The 23,835-nt window shown below is 37.4% G+C and overlaps 1 protein-coding gene across 1 annotated transcript; it reads right to left on the bottom strand.

Annotated features, from left to right (window-relative positions):
• Positions 1 to 1,454: 1,454 nt before the first annotated feature.
• LOC113070707 (inactive carboxypeptidase-like protein X2) lies at positions 1,455 to 22,143 on the bottom strand. Its single transcript, XM_026244104.1, has 22 exons — positions 21,906 to 22,143; positions 19,451 to 19,525; positions 18,625 to 18,834; positions 15,983 to 16,285; positions 15,297 to 15,413; positions 15,118 to 15,213; positions 14,961 to 15,035; positions 14,407 to 14,466; positions 11,591 to 11,644; positions 9,917 to 10,009; positions 7,617 to 7,726; positions 7,393 to 7,532; positions 7,218 to 7,302; positions 6,571 to 6,715; positions 6,312 to 6,400; positions 5,947 to 6,070; positions 5,630 to 5,826; positions 4,702 to 4,881; positions 3,871 to 4,552; positions 3,065 to 3,204; positions 2,686 to 2,785; positions 1,455 to 2,608 (listed from the first exon to the last, which is right to left on the bottom strand). Exons 1-22 carry the CDS (start codon positions 22,063 to 22,065, stop codon positions 2,058 to 2,060), a joined length of 3,786 nt encoding a protein of 1,261 aa, XP_026099889.1. The 5' UTR covers positions 22,066 to 22,143; the 3' UTR covers positions 1,455 to 2,057.
• Positions 22,144 to 23,835: the final 1,692 nt, after the last annotated feature.

Raw genomic sequence — 23,835 nt, 5'->3', positions numbered from 1 at the left:
GTTTCCAAGCTGAGGTCAATAGTTTAGCAATAAAGTATATAAAATGAGTGCTGAAAAGGAAGGTGAAGACAGAAGAGAGACAAAGAGGAAGGCAGTGTCTACAATATGGAGCCGCCTAAAACTAAGCACCGACAACAATCAGAACTGAGTGGGAAAAGGACCCCAGTTTTGCAGGATGGCTAAGACCTGTTCCAGACAATGACACCAAATCCCAGGAAAAAATCGGGAAAGTCAAAAAAAAAAAAAAAAAAAAGACAAAAGAAAAATCTAGCCTCAGCTCAAAGGTCCATAGCACAACAAAGCATTGAAGACCTTGGACCATTTGGTCGATGTCTTATAAGATAAAGGCCTATTAAAGATTCAAAATCAGCTCAGCACATGAGCCTTGGTCACATAAAGACAACAGTATTACCAAGCATGTCATTGGCGACCGTTACTTTTTAGAGTCTAACTGAAATCATGAAAAGGAAAAAATTAAGTGTTTTGATTGACAAGTCAACAAACATCGGGAATGTGAAAACCCTTTGTCGTTGTTCATTGTTTTTTGTTTTTGTGAGGGCACAAATCAGAATCATTCCTGGAAACTGGTGCAGATGTATTCAGACCCTCAGACAGTTTGCCACTGAAGGGGCCACTGCAGAAAGCTTTACAACGAGATGAAGTCATTCACCGATCCAGATGTACCGATTAAAAACATAGTGGGGTTTGGGTCGAATGGCTGCAAAACAATGATGGGAAAAACAATTCTGTCTCCAGCCACCTTAGAAATGATCTGCCAGGCATCACTGTGCAGCGGTGTGTGTGCCACCCTGTGCGAGTGAGGCATGCGAGCAGCCAGAGACATTAATGGATAGTTCAAAAAAGGTGCAAAATGTGCCGCACAGCTCAGAGAGTTTCAAGACTTTTGCCATGTCAAACTCCCCAAACTACTGAAGCCCTCCCAAACCAGATAGCTGTCATTGAGCAAAGATGTGAAACCTGTGTCCGTCAGGTGGAATGCCCTCTGGCTTTTTTTCACTAACCAATGGATGAAGGCTAGATTGACCACTGCAGAGTATGTTTTTCACTCCCTTAATGAGTCTCTTTGCTTGAACTACTATTTTCTAGATTCACATACCTTAAACAACATTTTGATGAAAAGGTAAAAAGGTGGTGATTACTTCACTGAAGAGCAAGGTCTGTGAAACATATACAGATCTCCTTCTCACCTTCATGGACAGAGATATATATTTTAAAGATCCCTTTATCCTGGAAGACTTCCCCATGTGAACTTCAGTCGACATTCACTACCCATTCACTACCCAAATGTTTAATACTTGAATCAGTATGCAAGCAAAGGCTGGACTACACTATGAATAGTCACCCCTAATGTGTACTGTTAAATATAACAAGAGTGTGAAGGTGGTGGCTTGATGTGTACTTAACACTGTTATATAAATAAAACAACAACCGAATGAATATGAAAAGACTTTATTTACCGAAAAGAAACCATCTTTTAGAACAGACCATTAAACATGGTGGGACTTTGAAGGAAAATCTCCCTTGTACACATGCCTTCAACAAACACTGACTGTTTATGTGAGAGAAAGGTAGAAATGGTAATACAGCCACGTCTCTTGCATTAAAACATTCTCATTTCCCCTCAGCGGGTATGATGGTCATATGAGAAGTTTTTATGTTATGTTTTGGTAGAATAGTATAGATGTTTAGCCATTAATACACTGCATGATTATTCTTACTACTCCTAAGTCTTTGCAAACCTTTGAGTGATGCCTCCAACCATCTTTGCAACCAGAAAGAGGAGTGTTAATAATCAAGGTCCATTTGAAAGTTTATATTCTGGAATAAAAATCTTCTATAATTAACTGTGCAGTCTGTAATTTACTGTGCAAAGCTTATTTAGTGTTGCCAGAATTCTTTGATTCTCCATGTGACACCTCTTTGCTCACATCTCCTCCAGATCCAAACAAACCAAGGCACAAAAGCATGGCAACAATTACCTATACCAGTCCAAAACAATCAATCTCTGGAGCAAAACGTTGATCTGTAGTTTGCTATTAATAATCATCTATCTTGTAATTGTAGTTGTAGTCCAGTGTACCTGTCTCTTCAGGTGGGGTTGTGTTCTCTTCAAAAATTTCCCCAAGAGGCCAAGAGTCATACCAGGGAGTTATACTCTCTGTGGTTGGCGGAACGGTAGCTGTGGTCGTCGTAGATGTGGTAGGTGGTGGTGTTGGTGTTGGTGTTGTGTTGCTGGCTAGAAGTCTCTGTTGCCTTAGGCGGCGGATTCTCATTAGCCGTAATCGACGAATCCTACTCATGTCCCCACCATTACCATTAGAATTTGGGATTTGGTTACCGTTGTATGTGTAGCGCTGTCCACTTCCCCTGTTGCCACTGCTCAGCAATCGGATGGGTCTATTGCCGTGGAGAGCCATGATCTGTTTGATGCGGTCCCAGTTAGATTTGTTGAGGTCAAAGTTGCACAAGGTAGCGCCTGGGTCGAATCCTACAACACATAGACGGGACAAGGGGGCATAGCCTTCTGCTCGGGCCGTTACACGGTACTCACCGGGATTTAGAAGTCGCCAGTAATCTCCAGATTCACCTAAGAGTAGAAGTCGTTTTTGAAATTTGTCAGTACCCTAAAAACAGGACAATTTTCAGAAATAAAAAAAATCTCACCTGTCCTGATGTCATGGTTGACTCCCTCCACAGACACAGTGGCATTGGAAATAGGATTGCCCTCCTTATCCCTCACAACTCCCTTAATGCCCCGATGCACCTGGTAAAAGGAATGTGGTTAACGTATGGTTGCGCAGGGCAGTGCTGTAGACGGACTGAAGTCAATCTCAAGCTCGATTCCTAATTTTTAGGAGCATTTGGACTCGGCAATGACTTTGACTCGAATAGTCATAGAAAATAAGGTCTTGGACTTGATATGGACTTTAGTCTGAGTCTGTTTTTGTCCAGATTCAAGTTCAACAAGGTGCAGGATTCTTAAAATCTTACCTACAAGGGATTTACTGTCTCTAAACACTTGCGACTGATATCATTAGCTCACCTGAGCCATGAAGGTCAGCAGGGCCTCTTTGTTGTGCTCCCACTCTCTTAAAAGTTCACTCTGATGAGGGAACTTATCACAGCCCAGGAAAATGGACAGCTCAAAACAGTTAGTGTGAAGGTAGCTGAAGTCATTCATACCTACATGAGAAGAAGGGGCAGGAATAGGTATTCAAATGAATATGAGTCTTAAGGGTGACCGTGTAGATTCAAATTGATCTTACTGATCCTTCTAGATCAAGGGTGTCCAATTCTGCTTTTGGAAGACCACCTTCCTGCAGAGTGTAGCTTCAACCCTTATAAAATAAACCTAAACCTGAGCTGAAAGCTAATTTCAGTCTTCTGGATTGAACAATTTTTCATGGTATATCTTCCTCGTCATAATACCTTTTCTGATTCCAAGCCTCTATTCCATTTCAGTTGGAGAATACAGTATCAACAGACATTTAGAAACGCTATTCATTTTAGTACACCTTTAAGCTAAGCTACAGTACTAAGATATTCACAGTGTATACTGCAGTCCACAGACTCGCAGTGTCAAGAACACCAACATTTAATTGATTCAGAAAAGATTCATGTCTGTCTGGCGGAATGAGATTTTGGTGTGGTGTAGATAAGCACTGTTTGTTGTTTACTTCTGGTATTAGAAAAATCCTTAACCCAACCAGATAAAACTTCCAGGCAGGACTGGGGAAGCTTATCTCAGCAGGAAGGTGGTCCACAGGAGCAGGATTGGACATTCCTCTTCTAAATTATCCACTTAATGGTCAATAATTTGATTGTGCAACACAAATCCCTAATGCTCACTTCCTGGGATGGGCTTCCACTTAGCACGGTTGACAATTCCCATTCCACCTGTTGGGTCATCAGTATGGCATCCTCCATTATAGGTTTGAGACATAGTGTGGTGAGTAGAGGCATAAGATATGGCTAACCAGCGGAACAAAGATTCGTCTTCAATCGATCTGATCTCCTCTTCTGGTTCACCTTCTCCATATCGCTCCCTGTGTCCCTCAGAGTATCCTTCTTGATAACCCTCATGGTATCCTTCAGAGTGACCCTCTTGATGGTATCTTTGGTTTTCATCATGGTACCTTTGGTTTTCATCATGGTACCCTTGGCTCTCATCATGATATCCTTGGCTCTCATCATGATATCCTTGGTTTTGATGGTGATACCCATAACTTTCTTGATGGTACCCATAGTTCTCTTGATGATATGCATGGTTTTCATGAGGGCCACTGTAGCTCTCCTGATGGTATCCAATGTGAAGGTAAGGGTGGGGTTCTTCTTCTTCCTCTTCATCATACTGTCGCTTATGTCTGTTTCCTCTAGGGTTTCGTTTTTTCTCCATCTCCTCAGACTCCTTGGTGAGCCGACGCATGTCGAAGGGGTATGTGACCAGTCTCTCGCCACCCTGCAGGTTGGCACCAAGCACAAATGGATGGCTCTCCATCCAGGAGATAAGGGCAAGAGTCTCCATTGCAACCTGAAGGGTAGAACATAAAGAATATTATACAGCAGTTGGTTTCTGTCCTATAATCTGATTAGCCTAGTTCAAGGCGTTCAAGATAAGAGTGTGTGAGTGCTGCGTTCATTCATTAAACGCAAATAACACAGCATTATTTCCTTACTTACTGAGCCATTGCTTGAAAGGATACCCTCAGGGATGGGTACATGGTGATTTGATGTCAATTTTGGCACCATGCCCTTATCCTCAGCATCCCAAAGAATGTTATTTAAGTCTGGAAAGTTCTGGAATATGTCATGACCATCTTCAGTCCAGTGCCCTAATGTCCAGCTGCCCAACTCAGAGCCCTGTGAAACAAAGTTACAGCGTGTATATTACTTCAATGAGATTGTCACAACACCATTTCTATTTGTACATTTGGTAGACGGTTTTATCCACATTGATCTGTTAAACCTGTTCAGTTGATAAATCACTTAACTAGCAATGACCTTGGCATTGCTAGAACAATACAGTACACTACTGAAGCTGCAACGGTTTTAATGTGATTTATATGATTTTATGCAAGACTATAAGCCAGAGTTCCTCAAATCTTGCCCTGGAGGGCTAATTCACTGCAGAGTTTAGCTCCAACACTGATAAAACTCACCTACCTCTGATTTTCTAATGATCCTGAAGACAAAGACTAGCATGCTCGGGTGTGTTTGATTAGGGTTCCAGCTAAACTCTGCAGGACAGTGGATCTCGTGAGCCAGATTTTAGAATCCCTGCCATAAGCCATAATGGTTGAATTCCTAAAAAAAATAAATCTGGCACTTCTAAAACATTGCTTTGTTAATTTTAGCAGTCCATCATGTCAAATTCAGGGCTATCTGTACAGTAATAAGCTATTTGGTGAGGACTTACTTCTTTACCAAACATGTAGTTGTTTATTAGCTCAACTGGTGAATAACTTTAGCTCTTTCTGAATTAGCTTAATGTTACTAAATACTAATATTAGATATCCAATATTTTTGGGAAATTAGTTTGAAAGCAACTTCTGGCCACCTAGTAGCATCACATATTTCACTTTTAACCTCTGTATACATTATAACGCACCTTTTCAAAAGCTTTCATATGGCCATCAGGATTAACAGATGGCACCAGGTGAATCCGTGTCTCATCAACAAGGAGGCGAACTCGAGGGTTGCCATCTTTATACTCTCTACACAGGTACTGCATAAGCATCAGAAGAAGCTCTCGTCCCAAAGCCTCATTCCCATGATAACCTGCTGTGTACCTGAACTCTGGCTCTCCTGAGGAAAGATGGTATGTTCAAGAAATGGATAATGAACATAATTATATTGCTTGTTTCAGTACCTGTAACCATACTGGAATAATAATACTGTGAATAAATTCTTCCAGATGTTCCTCACCTGTTTCATGCATCCCAGGATTATCAGTAATCTCCATGGCATAAATTTCCAGACCTTTAAAGCTCTTGCCCAAACTGTAGAATCTGGTGATGTTTGGACACTCATCAGAGATGGATTTCATGAGCTGTGTCAAAAAGAAAAGTCACATTTGGAAGCGATTAGCACACATTTAGCATTTTTTTTTTTTTTATTCACTCATCCCAACTGGTTTGTGCTACAAATATCAGTTACACCTCAAATCTTGTGGCTTAGAAATCCCTGGCAGCCACCCACACTTTTCTTAACTGTAAACTCTAATGTATTTCTTATATCTTTTTTCCATTCATGAACTTTTAAGACTCCGGGCATTGGCACTCTCCCTTCACCTTCTCCATGTCGAGGTAGTTGTGATGGGTGTAGTCCAAGTCATCTCGATGTGTCACTTCATTCTGACTCTGATACTGGTTTAGAGGATCTGAGAAAAGAGCAAATGCAAAATATTCAGTAATATACCTAAACTATAAATGAAGAGGTATTTAAACAATGTCCAGAAAGGCATATTAGTAATAGTAAATATTTTGTCATTGCACGATGCACAAACAAGCAAATAAAAATAAAGACCACAACAGGTCCTGAGTCTCTCACCTGGTACTGGGCATCCCAGAACCTCCATCCTCATACACATGGTGCCATTCCAGCTTTGTGGCAAGATGCGTATATAACGTGCCACTACCGGCTCCATAAACTGAGACAACACTGGGGTGTTTTTATCGGAGTTACCAAAGAATAACTGAGAGCAAAAAGAAAAAAAAAAAGAAACTGAATTGTTGAAATTACAATGTGTTACTAAAAAGTGCTGCACTTTAAACCTGGCCTATTGTTACACATGCATAGAAACAATTTTCACTCAGAATGAGTCACAAACAACTAGTAACACATTGAATGGCATTTTGAAGTAGAGAGAAAGGACAAAACATTTTATTGTACAGTGTACTCCAGTAATGATGTTTTATTCAAAAACGTAAAAAGTACCGAACAGCTAAAAGACCCCATTGACTTTCCCTTATATGTAAAAAATATGATGGGAACCATCAACTGTCTGGTTACCTACAGTACATTCTTCAAAATATCTTCTTTTGTGTTCAACTGAAAGAAACATGCAGTTTTGGAACAATTTAAGGTTGAGTTATGTTATGACAGATTTTCATTTTTGGGTGAACTCTTTTTAAGCCCCACAGAAAGATTTAGCAACCAAAAGAAGAAGAGAAAATTATGACAATCTGGCAACCTACCCATTCAGCATATCCATCATGAAGGACAGTCCACTCTCTGCTGTCATTACTAAATGCCACATAGTAAGAAGACACATAGTCACTCCTGAAACAACAAAACAAAATTACAAGGACTATAGATGTAGACTTTATATATACTGTGCGAGGGCTTCAAGGTTTCTAATGTTTGTCTTACTCTAAGGGGTCATCTCGACCCTGAGTGATAACGCCAGTGAACTCTGTTAGTGTGCGAGCATCCAGTTCAATCCAGTTGACTTTCTCTTCAGGGTTTGCACACCATGCCCCACCATTCATATCATCTTCATCCCCAGACGCCTGTGAGATGAACCAGTTAAACACCACATCACTTTTAGTTGCCAGTAATGAATTTTCAGAGTGACTATCTGCATATGTTTGTACCTGAATATTGAGACGAGCTCTGTGTGAGCCGTAGCGATGTTGATAAACAGAGGAAGTCAGCAGCTGGTCATTCTCTATGCGGTGAGACTCCATACCCAGAGGAGGACAAACTAATACACATCACAAACCAGAGATTTTTTTAAAATAATATTATGGACAACATGTTCACACAATATGTTGAAGTACAGAGTGAAATTAGTTTATCTGTGCTTTCACACTAAGCACTGTCCTACACTTTCTGAAGGCATCACATTAACTACATTTATGTCCTTTTATTTATATATTTTTATTGATGTTGTCAGTCATTCATTCTTTAATTATAATTGAATATAGTAGCACTTTTTATAAATTTTTATTTATTTTAAAACTGACACCAATATGTATGGTAATATGTAAATGTATGCAGGTACATATACAGATCTATCTCAATAAATTAGAATTTCATGGAAAAGTTTGTTTCAGTAATTCAAATCAAATTGTGAAATCTGTGTATTAAATAAATTCAATGCACACAGACTTAAGTAGTTTAAGTCTTTGGTTCTTTTAATTGTGATTATTTTGGCTAACATTTAACAAAAACCCACCAATTCTCAACCAATTACAATATGGTGACATACCAATCAGATAATCAACTCAAAACACCTGCAAAGGTTTCCTTAGCCTTCAAAATGGTCTCTCAGTTCACTGGGCTACACAATCATGGGGAAGATTGCTGATCTGACAGTTGTCCAGAAGACAATCATTGACACCCTTCACAAGGAGGGTAAGCCGCAAACATTCATTGCCAAAGAAGCTGGCTGTTCACAGAGTGCTGTATCCAAGCATGGTAACAGAAAGTTGAGTGGAAGGAAAAAGTGTGGAAGAAAAAGATGCCCAACCAACCGAGAGAACTGCAGCCTTAAGAGGAGTTCAAGAATTTGAGTGAACTTCACAAGGAATGGACTGAGGCTTTTTTTTTTTAAACCAAAGTAACTTCACCCTGTTTACCAAGAAATTTTGGAGCACTTCATGCTTCCTTCTCCTGACCAGCTTTTTGAAGATGCTGATTTCATTTTCCACACTGCCAAAAGCACCAAAAGTTGGTTAAATGACCATGGTGTTGGTGTGCTTGACTGGCCAGCAAACTCACCAGACCTGAACCCTAGAGAGAATCTATGGGCTACTGCCAAGAGCAAAATAAGAAACAAGAGACCAAACAATGCAGATGAGCTGAAGGCCACTGTCAAAGAAACCTGGGCTTCCAGACCACCTCAGCAGTGCCACAAACTGATCACCTCCATGCCACACTGAATTGAAGCAGTAATTAAAGCAAAAGCAGCCCCTACCAAGTATTGAATACATGTACTCTAAATGAACATACTTTTCCAGAAGACCAACAGTTCACTAAAAATGTTTTTTTTAATTATTATTATTGGACTTATGAAGTATTCTAATTTGTTGAGATTGGTGGGATTTGATTGAATTGGAGGGTTTTTGTTAAATGTGAGCCAAAATCATCACAATTAAAAGAACCAAAGACTTCTAAAACTACTGAATTTATTTAAAACACGAGTTTCACAATGTGAGTCGAACTTCTGAAATAAATTAACTTTACCACAACATTCTATTATTATTATTATGCACCTGTAAATTTATATTAGTTTTAACTAGCAAGGTAAATTGAAACAATATAGACAGACTGTGCACAAATTCTTGTGTCATCAAGAAACAACAACTATAATGGAACTTAACATACAGTATATTTAACTTGTATCATACAACTTATATTTAACTTAACTTTTAACTTCAAAACAATTTGTTCAGCCACTTTTACACAGAGTAATTTTCCTGAAGCATTAAGGACTATATCCATGCATGCATTTCATGAGCAAGGAAGACATTTGGAATTTCCATTGAAAAGAGCCAGCTGTTGAATTGGAGCAGGTTTTGGCATCTGTAATGACTTAAAAACAGCTAAAGTCTTACAAAATGTTCTCAAAAAAGGTCTCATATTCACTTGAACCTAATGAAGGCTTCATCAAGATATCACTATTTCAGTTACGTTTGTTAGCATTAATTATGTTAGTATTAATCTAAGACAGGTTTGCTTTAAGGAACATATTTGTTTGGTAAGATCTACTGAGCTTGGAGAGCTTCAGTATTACATCACTTGAGTGCTCTTATATAAGTTTGTTGCATGTTAGTGTTTCATAAAAGAATTTCACAGTCATTTTGCCCTGAGTGTATTTATTGCTCTATGTTATCTATTAAGTGATGGATCCCGTCTTTCTGCATGCCTAAACCGAGCCCCCATCACTCACTTTTAGGCTCTCTGTAAACACGTGGTGGAGGTCTGTCAATCCTGGGTTCCCTCTCCCTCTCCTCCTCTTCCTCATGCCTCCTCTCTTCTCTTTCTGAGGAGACATATTATTTGAGAAAACACAAAGTTCACCACTGATACTATGGATTCATTAGCATGAAATATCAGGATTAATCTCTTAACTTCCTTGTAATTAAAGGAATAGTTCACCCAAAAATAAACTAGAATGAGTTGGCAAAAACCAGCATCATAGTACCATATATGCAGTATTTTGTCTTGTTTCTAGTCAGCGTGATTGTCAGGCCTGAATGAAAGTCAGTTCTGACTGAGTAACTTGTAGATTTGAGTTCAAACCACAAACTGTTTCAGATGATTCAGTCTAATTTGGTGAACTGGTTCATTCACTAAAAAGAACCAGTTCAAATGAAATGATTCATTCGTGAACAGGACATCACTGTACAGTAGACTGTTTGTCTCTGTATTACTGGTAATAATGTTGTAAATAAGGCTCAGTTTCTTGCACAGACGGATCATTTCGCTTCATAAGACCTTAATTTATCGCCAGGAGCCATGTGTATTAATTTTGTGTTCTTTGATATGGTTTTTTTTTTTTCCTCAAAGACGGGCAGCCACTGACTTGCATTTTTTACATTGAAGAGCACCAGAACAACACTCCACATATATATCATAGAAACATATGAATTTGACACCAAATATCTTGATCGTACAGTAGATTCTTGCAATGCTTTGGTAAATGTTATACTGTTCACAATCCTCTGGAAAGTCCTGGAGCTCCATTTCCATTGATCTTTACAATCCAGGGAGGATGTAATATAGATCTGTGCCCTGTAAATCTGAAGATAATTGTTCTTGAAATACTCAGAGACCAGTCATTGTAACATCTTGACCATAAGTATATTCGCAAATCAAAGATAATGTCCTTTAAGCAAGTTAGCATCAGTTTTTGCTTTTTGTAGCAAGCCCTTTTAGTGTAATTCTAAAACTGTCAGACTTCAGGTCATGGTTCACATGTCTTTTTGCTGTAAAATTAGTATTTACTTTTAGTAAATGTAAGAATAAAAATGTAAAAATTATTAGTAATGTTTTTTAAGCTTGAACATGTACTGTGCTAAAATGAAGCAACTTTGGTTTACTGAATTATCCATCATTTTTTAGAAAAACCATGTTTAAAAAACAAACAAACTTTGAATTATTCACAGTATCACCTGGAACTTTCTCAATTTCTTTCTCAGCTCGCTTTCTAATTTTGGTTGATACGTCCTGTTCTTTAATATCCTTCATATCAAAATTGTCCTAATTCCTGCTCCACTGCCTTAGGCCAGAGGAAAGGATATTGTTCAGTCTGTCAGGAACCAAAACTGAAAACAGAGCTCATGGGAACAAAAAGTCTATAATCAAGTGTAACAGATTGTGGGGCAGCTGGAAGACAAAACAGAGGTTCAAACTAACAGTGTTATTTAAATAATTTGTATTACAGAGAGTCCTGTTGAGCACTGTTGGCAATGCGCATTAATGTTTTTCATCAGTAAGGTATTTTTTCAGTTCAGCTCAAGACATACCAAACAAAAGGAATGAATTGATATAAAAAACAAAAGAAAGTACACTCATTATATTAACTGACAAATTTCAATATATGAAGATAAAAACAATGTACCTTTTTCCTCTTGCTCTTTTCTCTCTCTTTCCCTCCCCTCTTCCAGTTTCTTTTCTGTTGACAAAAGAGAAACCAAGTGTATAACTGAACGCATTAAATAACAGTTCAGTGTCACACACTAAGTACAGCAGGTTTCACAAGTCTGAGACAACTGAATTAGAACAAAAAAAATTTAAACAAAGTTACATATTACAATGCATAAGAAATAATCAATATTCCGAGCTTTTAGGTCACTAATCAGATAAGTAAGTTTTTGTTTTGGAAACAAAACATACATATTTTATTCATTAAAGCAAAAGAGGACAAACAAAATACTAAATTCAAAATATCTGAGGCAATATGAACTGCAAGTCTTGTTTGCAACTGAAGTGGATTAGATTAAAACTGAATCAGATGATCAAATCAAAATGGTTCCTGACACACTTGTCCCTTAGTGGTTTGCCAGATTTCCATTTTATAGCCTAATAAAAACAGGCTCTGCCTGCATAATCAGAAACCGGTGACATTTTTTGGTTTTACTCCAGGAAATAGATTTGTTACAATTTTTTTATTTATTAATACAAGATAAGTGCTCCATGCACCAAATATCATCTTACCTCTTAAAACTTGATAACATGGGCAAAAAGGCGTTTTTATACATGCATATTATTTTTACAGTAAGGTATAAGTTAACATTAGTTAATTCATCAGCTAATATTAACTAAGAATGAGCAATACATTAGTTACAATACAGTCATGGCCAAAAATATTGGCACCCTTAGTAAATATGACCAAATAAGGCTTTGAAAATTAATCTGCATTGTTAATCCTTTTGATCTTTTATTTAAAAATAAATAAATAATAATAATCACAAAAAGCTTACCTTTTATTGGATAATAAGAATTTAAAATGGGGGGAAATATAGTTATGAAATAAATGTTTTTCTTAAATATATGTTGGACACAATTATTGGCACCCCTCAAAATTCTTATGAGTAAAATATCTCTGAAGTATATTACTATTCATATTCACAATTTTGAGCACTCCAGGGTGATTATGAACATGAAATTATCCAGCCATGGATAAAAGAAATATAAATAGGAGGGAAAACAAAGCCAAAAATCCCTTAATCATCCATCACAATGAGAAAAAACTAAGAATATATTTCTGACGTGCAGCAAAAGATGATTGAGCTTCACAAATTAGTGAATTAGTGAAGTGGCTTTAAGAAAAGAGCCAGAACAGTGAAAATTCCCATTTCCACCATCAGGACAATAACTAAGGGCTTCCAATCAACATAAAATATTACGAAACTGCCTGGAAGAGGACGTGTATCTATATCGTCCTAATGCACGGTGAGGAGGAGAGTCTGAGTGGCCAAAGACTCTTCAAGGATCACAGCTGGAGAACAGTTTATTGAGTCTCGGGGTCAGAAAACCTTAAAAAATTGTCAAACAGCACTTACATCACCATGTGTTGTTTGGGAGGGTTTCAAGAAAAATTCTCCTAGCTCATCCAAAAACAATCCCAATTCATATTCAGTTATCAGACACGACTGGAACTTCAAATGGGACTGGCTTCTATGGTCAGATGAAACACAAAAATGAGCTTTTTAGAAGCAAACACTCCAGATGGATTTGGTGAACACAAGGATAAAAAGTACCCCATGTGAACAATGAAATATACAGCTGTATTTTTGATGTTGTGGGACTATATTTCTGCTGGAGGTCCTGGACATCTTGTTTAGACACATGGCATCATGGATTCTATTATATACCAACAGATAAAATAATAAAAAAAGTGACTGACTCTGTTGGAAATTTTGTAATGGGCCATGTTTGGATCTTCCAACCGTACAATAATACAAACACAAACCTCAAAAACAACACAGAAATGGGTCACTGAGCTCAAAACCAAGTTTCTGCTATAGCCATTCCAGTCCTCTGAGTTGAACCCTATAGAAAATGAGAGGAGTGAACTGAAGAGGAGAAGCTGGGAATCTGAAGGGTCTGGAGTGATACTGGATGAAGGAATGGTCTCTGATCTCTTGTGAGGCGTTCTCTAACCTCATCAGGCATTATAGCAGAAATCTCAGAGCTGTTAAACTGGCAAACTGAGGTTTCAAAAAGCATTGAATAAATCGGTGCCGTTAATTGTGGCCAATGTGTATTAAAGAAAAACATTTATTTCATAATGATATTTCCCCCCATTTTCATTTCTTATTATCCAATGAAAGGTTAGAAGTTTTTTTTGTATTTTTTTTTTAAATAAAAGATCAAAAGGATTAACAATGCAGATACATTTTCACAGCTTTTTTGATCATATTTACCAAGGGTGCTGATATTTTTGGCCATGACTGTATTTCTTTTATCTTTTTTAGTTAATAGTACAACTATTCATCGTTAGTTCATATTAGCTCAAATCCATTAAATAATACTAACAAATACAACTTTTGATTTTAATAATGCATTAGTAAACATTCAAATTAATATTAACTAAGATCAGTAAATGCATTATTAGTATTTATCAATGACTAATATTAACAAGCATACTGTAATGTGTTACTGTTTTTTTCTTCTTCTTCTTATTTGGACTAAGATTCAGTTGGGGAGGAGATATACTACAGACAATAGGAAAATATTTCCATTTATAATTTGTATCTAATGTCAACATGACTTAAAATGTTCAGCTTGACATCAAGCAGCACCTCTGCGTCTCTGAAAGTGTTTATTTGAGTGCAGAAATGGCAGGTCACACTGTCTGTACTCTTATTAAGACGAGAGCGAGGCCAACACCTCGGTTTTCTTTTCAAAATAGAGTACCAAAGCGGTTTGTACCATGTCCATATTCATATTCTTCATACCAGTTGTTTTCAAATGGAGGGACGGTGGGCTCCTCTGTGACAGAAAATAAAATAAATGCAGGTTAAATTTGGGAGTTTTACTGACAGTACAGTAGACTTAAAAAAACTTTAATGTTTGCTAAATGTCTGTCGCTGCTGAACTGCTGTCTTTTGTAAGAACCACACTAGACATTGTGGATTTTAAATAGTGTGAAAACAAGATGTTTCATGAGATGGGTGTATACTGTGGTATAAAAAGTTTTATTTGATTCACACACAAATTTATAGGGTGCTGAAATCCACTCTTCTGTAATGTAAAATATAACAGTAAAACAACTATGAGACCTACTAACCCAACTGACTGTTAAACCTACTTTTTTGTCTGTTTTAAACATGTTTTAGAGTATAGTCACAATTACATTATTTAAAAAATGTAATTTTAAAACAAAGTAGCAGTCTGCAGTAATAGTAAAAACAAAGTAGTAACACAAGAACATTTAATAAATCATAATTTATTATCACAGTTTTTGGAAGGAATGATCAGTTTACCTGTGGTAGTGTAATGCCAGTCAGTAGAGCTGATCTCTTTACCATCAGGAAAAGGCATGTTTTCTGCCTGCTCATCTGTTGCCAAAAAAGGTTTATTAGCTGAAGAATCAGTCTTTTTTGACCGTTTGTAACCAACTTTAATTACTGGAAGACTCACATCTGGCATCCCAGTAATCATCCTCATCATCAGGTGGACGGCCAGCGATCACAGAGGTTGTAGGTGCGGGTTCATCCACCTTCCAGTAATCATCGTCTGACAGTAAATTAAAGGAAATGTTAAACATGATGAACGAAAGTGGTATTTGTGTACACAGACATGAGTGATGTTCTGCTTACATGAGTCAGGATAAGGTGGGGAATACTCGTCCGTGTCAGGAGGAAAGTCTGTTGGAAATCCTGTGGTTTTCTCAATCGGAGAAGGCTTTGCCGCTGTTGGTGACTCTGTAGGAAATTCTGTGGATACCAAACAGTCTTTGTAAGTGCAAGTCGATTCTTCCAGTTCGTCTTATTCTAGACGTGGCATGTTCTACAAGGTTGTTTAAAAATGCTTCAGCAGAAGCTACAAGTCGCTTCATTTTCTTTTTCTTTTTCAATGGATGAATAGCTGAATTCCAGGTGAAGAACTACACTACCCATAATTCCTGAAGAGCGATCCACCAATCAGAGAAGCTGCTTTTAACATACAAACATAAATTGTGAATACCTACAGTATATAAATTTTTTTAATATGTATATGTTTCATAATGCTTCATTTGATGAGTTAAATAATTTGTAAAACAATGCCATTTGATATATACGGTTTTGCTTCAAATCAGACTGTGCAATGCTATGATTCATCTCTGAGCTGGTTGGTTTGGTTATGTCTGGTAATTTTTATGAAGAATGTTTTGAAATCCCCATGGAGAAAACAAGTGGGGAAATCACTCATAGAGAACCAAGGCGGTCAATGTTCTGCTCCAACCTGCACCAAAAATACACAGATCTAAAACACTGAGTTTTTTAATGAGAAGGGCTTTTCTAACCTCCATCCCAATACTGGTCTGGTTCAGGTTCATAAAACTCCTCGTCATACACAAAGGTCACAGAGGTTGTGGGAGCCTCAGTGGTGGTGGTGGTGGTGATCGTGGTGGTCTCCTCCCTGTTCTTCTTGCCTTTCTTCCCACCCTTCTCTCCTTTGTTCTTCTTCTCGCCCTTGGGTTTCTTGGTGGGCTTGGGAGCTTTGGGCTTCTTGGTGGGCTTGGGAGCTTTGGGCTTCTTGGTGGGCTTGGGCTCTTTCTGTCGTTTTCCTCTTCCCTCCCTCTCAGTTTCTCGACGCATTCTCCATGCTTAAATAACACAGAGAAAATCAGCGTAAAATGACAGCGTAAGTCTTTATAATCAGTGATTATGTCCCCCACTGGATGCAACAAATGCCTTGTTTGTAATGGGTTTTATTGGTTTTGTCGTGCCAAGAGACGGCATCACAGTATGATTAGGGGCGTAACTTTTCCATCACATGCTTGAGGTATTCAGCCAATCACAACACACTGGCCAATCAGCGTACACCTTGCTTTTCAGAACAATGAGCTTTGTAAAAATTTAATTGATGTGGAAAATAATGTTTTTTGAACCTTAAACCGCATAAAACACATTGCATTACACCAAATACACAACCTAATGTTCTTTTTAGCAACGTCATACGACACATTTAAGAGTTTTTTTTAGGCAAGAATGTAAAAATTAGCTTCAACATTTTTCTGAGATGTAAACTCCAGGGCGTAAATCATAGTAGAGTTGACACTCGCTGTGAGCAATACCGCAAATGGAGTTGAAAGTTGAAGTTACGATATCACTTGAATATCTCACTCCTGCAAAAGGCTCTCAGAAAAGCCAATCAGATTCAAGGACCAGAAAGAACTATTGTTGTTAATCTATTCTCAAAGTTGGGTTGAGAGCTGGGTCTAGGCGAGCTATGATGACTTTAACCTTGATATTTTATATAACCGATTGGCTGAGGCCAGCCTAAAAAGATGCTCAGGACAGTAGACGGACCACTGCTGTGCATCGTCACGAAAACGTATCTTTCTCACATGTTTTTACGCCTTACCGCTTGTCGATTTAAACATTAACCTCTAAAGAACAGTTCCTAAAAGAATGTGAATAATCTTAAGAAGACATCATTGAAGAAAACCCTTTTTTAATAGATTTTAAAGATTGAAGACATTTCACAGCTAAAAAATTTTTTTTTTATTAAAAATACAGCCTGTCATGTCTGTTTTGTTTGAATCTGTCATGACCAAAATCTTGAAAGGCTTAATTAATACGAGCTGCTTCATCAACTGCAAGAAGTTTCGGGAAACCATACCAAGAAACCAATTCTGGCTATTGCTTAAAAGCCTAGTTTTTTCCACAGCAACACTGGCTCCCTCAGTCAACCCACGCTTTTTGGACGCTTGTAACAGGAACGTACAAAGAGAAAGGAATGTATCTGTGTCTACCAGGATGTCTGGCTACACTTTAATAATTCCCTCCAAACTTCCAACACATTGTTCTGGACGACTCACTAATTCAAGCATCATTCAAACGGCCCATCGAGTAACTTCTGCTCCAGGTTTTGAAATGAGAAAAACAAAAAAAATCGAAATAATACAAGAAATATTACAATGACTTACTCTATAACTCTATACAGTTAGATTATACTTTTTTAATTATAATTATAAACAATACATAAAGGTCCAGAATATTTGAACATCCATCATTCCATCATTGTTAGAGATTGATTTTGTGTGTTCAGATTTGCTCATATCATGTAAGCTGACACTGAAGGGAAGGTTTTGAGAAAGAGTCGTTGAACAGTGTTGGGTAAATTACTCTGAAAATATAATCAAATGACTGATTACTGAGTACTCCTTTTAAAAGTAATCACGTTATTGTTCTGATTACTTTATTTCGAAAGTAATTTGTAATTAGTTATGGTACATTACTTTTTTTCTCTACTAAATTTATGAAATCCAATCATACACGCTCCTGATAAATATTTGTTATTAAAGCATCAACATTCACAGAACACAGCTATTTTTAACTAAAGCAAGCAGCTGCTGCGTGCATGGTTTGGCAGAATGCAAGCAAAGAGCACTGCATTTAAAATCTTTAAATTACAACTCAGTTCATCGCATTCTCACAATTCTCTGTTATAACACAATAAATATATGCATAATTAATATTTCATAATGTCTACAATTCGTGTGTTTATAATGAGAGGATTCGTGAGCATGCAAGGTTCAGCATTGGCGAACACGTGATACAGCCTAAATAGAAACTCTGCATACACTTGCACCTGCTAATCATTTATATTTTATATTAGTTCATGTTGCTTTTGTGCAATAGACGAATAACATATTTATTTGTTTTAGATATTTTATTTTTTTGATATTTCTATTTTACTGGAGTCCCATGAATCATTTTATTCTCCTGAATCCCGCACACACACAAGTGCACTGCACATCAAGTTAGCTAAACGTCAGCTAAATGAATACATGCAATAGCAAAGTCCATGGTTCAGTATTTTAATAGTTGCTGACAAAAACAAACTGAATCCAGAATGTTAAATGGATCATAAAAATGCAGACTGAACTTAATTTCTTATCATAATATTTATGATGATAATATTAATGTAAATACTTACAAAAGATGTTCAGCTTGGCCGTAGCTTGTGATTCTGTGGCCCAGTTTCTGGCCACACATTTGTATATCCCAGCATTGTTTAAATTGGCATTGAGAACAATAAGAGTGGACGAGGACTTTCCACGACTCCGCACAATGAGATTGTCATGTTTTGTTAGAATCTTCTCACCATCAGGAGAAAACCATGTGATCTCTTCTGCACCCCCATCAACTAAGAAAGAATAGAGAAAAGTATTGAACTGAATTAGCATCTGAGCTAGTTCAACAACAAGCACATATCAAACCACTGCCAAATATATATATATATATATATATATATATATATATATATATATATATATATATATATATATATATATTGTTTAGTAGTATTGTTCAATCTCATGCCATTCCAAACTCCTATGACTTTCTTTCTTCAATGGAAACACAATAGTTTTTGGATGAATTTTCCATTCTTTTCTAAATACTTTTGCACTATATTCCAAGCCATTTGACAGCTTTGCATGAAGAACAGACTGAAACATATATTTTCATTCAGTTAAAATGTCCCTCATGCACTCAACTAAAATACTGTATGGTGCCATTAATGTCAATGAAATGTAGTCTCAAATGTGGCATTGTAACATATTTGACTTTTGTTGTCCAATTCAGAGCTTTATTGGCTAGTTCCAATCCAATCTCCTTCATATTTTGTAAAGAGTAAACAGGATCTTCTACAAAAATTCACCTTTTGTTGTCAATTGAAGAAAGTCATATGGGTTTGGAACAACATGAAGTTGAGTAAATGATAACAGAACTATTATTTTACGGTTAAACTGGCTTCTCACCTTTGCATAAAAATAGTCCGTTTTGTCCAACATGAGTCTTTGCATTGAGTGGGATTATCTTCACTTGGAGAAGATCTAGAGAAACATAATCAATTATTTTTGGCTCTTCATTTCCACATTTTTTCACACGGTCGACTCATATTTAATTGAAGCTCATAGACGGTCCCATTTAGAGTTCATATCCTCATATGTTGACACAGACGCTCTGGCTCTTGAAACTAATCCTGTCATGTCTCCAAAGGGCAGTTTCATCCATACTGGGAAAGTTTTAAGCAACATTCTTGCCAGTTGCTGTGAAGTCATTTCCTCCACAGAGATAGTCCACAAAGCCAGTCCTCAGGAGTAATCTGGCAAAAGTTTACTTATCTGCCAGTCAACACTGGCTTGAAATGGTGACGGGGGCTTCAAAACAGGAGAAGTAAGCTTCAACAGATTTCCTCTGCTCAGGGAGTAGGAAGCAATGAACACTTTGCAGGGACCATGTCAGTCAGAACACAGTTCATGCACGGAGCTCACTTCTAATGAACGGATTATCTGAATTAGGTGTGTTAACAAAGAGAGACATGCAAAATATGCAGAGCTGGGGGACGTGAGGACTGGAATTGAGAATGTCTGGTGTAGAGTAGGGCTTGTTGTTTGTTGTTTCTCCAATAACAAATACAGACATGGTTTTATGTTTGTGCGGCGTGGCGCAATGCAACGCAACGCATTAAAACACAGTATGAGTCATTATAATTCATAAATATGTTTCCACTGGATGCAACAAATGGCTCATTTGTAATGGGTTTTATTGGTTTTGTCTTGACTCTTGTTGTGCTGGTGTTCAGCATCACAGTATGATTAGGGGCGTAACATTTTTGTCACACTTTTGGCATTCAGCCAATCACAATGCACTGGATAGTTGGCCAATCAGAGCACATCTCACTTTTCAGAACGATGCGTTTCAGAAAGGCGGGGCAGAGAGGAGAAACAGTATGTGGAAAATAAAGATTTTTTTTTTCTACCACATAAACACATTTCATTATACCAAATACACAAAATAATGTTTTTTTCAGCAACATCATAAGACCCCTTTAAGTCCTAAAAGGCAACCAAAAGACTCTACTCTCCCACTAAGGCAGAAACCTTTATGACTATCTTGTGAAATGCTGCTCACTACTTAGGGAGTGACCAATAACATTATAGATATTTCTGTCTAAGACAGGGTGCCCAACCTTGCTCCTGGCGATCGACTGTCCTGCAAAGTTTGGCTCCAACCCTAATCAAACACACCTGCCTTTAATTTTTAAGTGAGCCTGAAGACCTTAATTAGTTGCTTCAGGTGTGTTTGATTAGGATTGGAGCTAAACTTTGCAGGACAGTTGATCGCCAGGAGCAGGGTTGGGCAAGATATGTATAGTCAATGAATACATTCCTATTGGGTTCCACAGGGTGGGATATTGGGATGGTTCCTCTGTTTTTCTCAACACTTTTTGTATTTTACTGATCTTTCCAGTTTGTCAGAGTGAGTCTGCTTCCCTTCATTAAATGGAAATGCTGTGTTACTGAATACCAAAAGCCAGCCATTAACCATATTTTCCAAACCTCAGCCACAGCGCTGCTATTTACTCTTAAATTAACTCCTTAATCCAAGTTGCAAGTGTAATGAAGCTATGACGTTCTTCCAATTTCTACAGTACAGGTTTTTTCAGCTTCTCCATTCGTCACATCATGTCAGCTACATATTCATTTGTACTGGCGGTCTGCAGTGGTTTTCTTCCTCAGTGAGTTGGTTTCTTAGACTTGGCTTCTCCAAGCACAGGTGCAAGTGTTGAGTATGCATCTGCCATTGTCAACGAGAGCTTTGCACATGTAACTGCAAAAATCTGGTGTCCTTCTAGAAGAATCTCTGTCTTTGTTAAAGTAGCACTTAAAACGTGCCGTAAACTATGTGGAAAATATAACCTGTCAACATTAATACCGTGTGCTACTGGAAAACTGTATCTTAAAGTTATAAGTGATTTTGTTCCAAATCACAGAAAATTCATCCTTGGTAACCCTTATGGTCTCTTGAGACTGATTTCACAGGTTTTTTTTACATAAGGGGTCCCAATGACCTCTTTTACCTAATTAAACCCCAGTAGACAGATATTATTGAAGCTTTCAGGGATCATTAAAAGTTATTATCAATAACCAAAATATGCCAAAATATAGCCAGAACGAATGTGAGTTGCAAGCATAACGAAGCCTTGACATTCTTTTGAAACACAAGGATGAAAGTCTGTCACTAGTATTTCAGCCTCTTCATTCATCACACCATGTCAGCTAAATATTCATTTGTACAGTCATTCAGCAGCATTTTTCTTCCTCAATAAGTTGGCTTCCTAAACGTGGGTCCTCCAAACACAGGTGCAAGTACATTTTTCAACAGGGTTAAAAAGAACATGACAGACAACAGCTATTTTGTCAGTTATACCTGCTTTAGTTGTTGCCCTTCTGTCCTCCACATGTTGTTCTGGGGTTGTGTGGCTGATCTCTGAGCTGCTGTGGTCTGTCAGTCCGTTTACAGTCCAGACACGCACCAGCAGGGACAGACAGAGAACTGAGAGTGCCGTCTGGTCCCTCCGTCCAGGCATGGTACCTTATTCACTGCTGCAGACAGAAGAGGTTCTCCACAGACAGTACTTCTCTGAGGAGAGAAGTGAGAGGGAGTGCTGGAGAGGGAGAGAGAGAATGTGTGTGAGAGAGAGAGACAGGGGTGTGAGGAGAAGGGGAGGGGGAAAGAAACACGAGGATCTACGGAGGAGTGTAAAAACAGACTTGAAGAGTGGGGGTGGTAGAAAGAAAGAAAGAAAGAATAATACAGAGCAGAACAGTTTTATTGTAAAGTTTATTGCAAAGAGCCAACTCTAAAAACCATATATGGAGTCAAGGTACTGTAAAGAACCATTTAAGATCCATTTATGAGTTTTACTAGGTGATGAGAACATTATGCAGTAGCTGTATAAACACAGGATCATTCAATGAAGAAGACTTGACAGGTGTGGCAAGAAACCAACTGTCATATATAGATATATGCTAAAGGCAGAGGCTGGAATTACACAGGATTGTGTCATGTAATATTTATATTCAGTGCTGGGATTTCATCCTTACTGTACATTAAAGAATTGAAGCTTTCAGTTGGTTAGGCAACATAAAATAATCACAAGTTTGGGTCAAAGGGCATTTTTGTGTTAAATTGGGAGCCCTGTGTAAACATTACTGAAGGTATTTCAATCGAAATAACTACTTTTTACTCATATTCTATTCTACACAAAAGATTCTGCATGTTTTTTTTTTAAAATGTTTCTTCAAGGTTCCTGCCACCTCAAAGTTTTTCCTTTTAATTATTATTAATTTAATTAAGTATTAGTAGTAATCTGCCATTCTTTGTAAACATTTTATATTGTGAAAAATAACTAAATTACAAAAAAATAGAATGAGAGAGAAAAACAAAAAAGACTGAATGCGTCAATGGAAACGGACATCAGCACAAATGTGTCCAGATAATTTTTATTGTGATATCATGATCTGGGGACTGGGAAGAATTTGAGCAGTGTTTTAGCTTTATTATGTATTTATGACAAAAGTTATAAAGACTTACAGTTGGCATCAAATCAGTGATTTTATTTATTTTTAGATATTGGTATAGAATTTGTTGACCTACTTGGCTCTTATAACTGCAGCAACGGTTCCAGCCAAACTGATGTGAAAGAAATCTGAATAAATCCTTTACCTATAATCTTTTAATTGTCATTTAGGATAAGACTTTTATTTTAATGAAGTTGCATCTCAAATGTGTGATTCCTGCCAGTAAGTGTGATTACAAATACACAAATGAGATTTAAGTGGTAGGACTAACTTACATGCTTTAGAAACAAAAAAGTGACTGAAAATAAATTCCAGTAGACAAGAATGAAAAGGAAGTTAAGAGTTAAAATCATACTGAATCCCCTACCAAGTGTATTATAACAATAGTTCATGTATAATACATAGCAAACCATGTATTTGCAAGAAAAATAGCCACTGAAGTAAATGTAGAAAGATTATATCACTATCACACATAGATTGAATCTTGTTAGAAAATTCCTTCCACCTCCTCGAATGGAACTGCTGTTGGCCTTTAGTGTCGCAGACTAACGTAATATCCTCATGGTGGCAAGGAAATCTGAGCAAAATGGAAAAGACACCTCATATCATCCACCAAAGCACACACAATCTTCCTGGACTTGAACTCCTGACCCAAAAACTAAATCTTCACTATGACCTTTGTTTTAAAAGTCCACCAAAACATCAGTTTGTTTTCTAACTTAAAGGGTTAGTTCATCCAAAAATTAAAATTATGTCATTAATAACTCACCCTCATG

This window comes from Carassius auratus, unplaced genomic scaffold (assembly GCF_003368295.1).
Source record: "Carassius auratus strain Wakin unplaced genomic scaffold, ASM336829v1 scaf_tig00005214, whole genome shotgun sequence".
NCBI lineage: Eukaryota > Metazoa > Chordata > Actinopteri > Cypriniformes > Cyprinidae > Carassius > Carassius auratus.
The sequence above is the reverse complement of the archived record's forward strand: the minus strand, read 5'-3'. Positions and strand labels throughout refer to the sequence as shown.

Bases quoted from the DNA above. Each gene is read 5' to 3' on its own strand.
- LOC113070707 (XM_026244104.1), bottom strand. From the start codon at position 22,065: ATGCCTGGACGGAGGGACCAGACGGCACTCTCAGTTCTCTGTCTGTCC. The intron at 15,414-15,982 runs GTTAGAAAAGCC...TGGTATCCACAG, and splicing joins AGACCAGTATTGGGATGGAG to AATTTCCTACAGAGTCACCA. The intron at 15,036-15,117 runs GTGAGTCTTCCA...TTTTGGCAACAG, and splicing joins TGATTACTGGGATGCCAGAT to ATGAGCAGGCAGAAAACATG.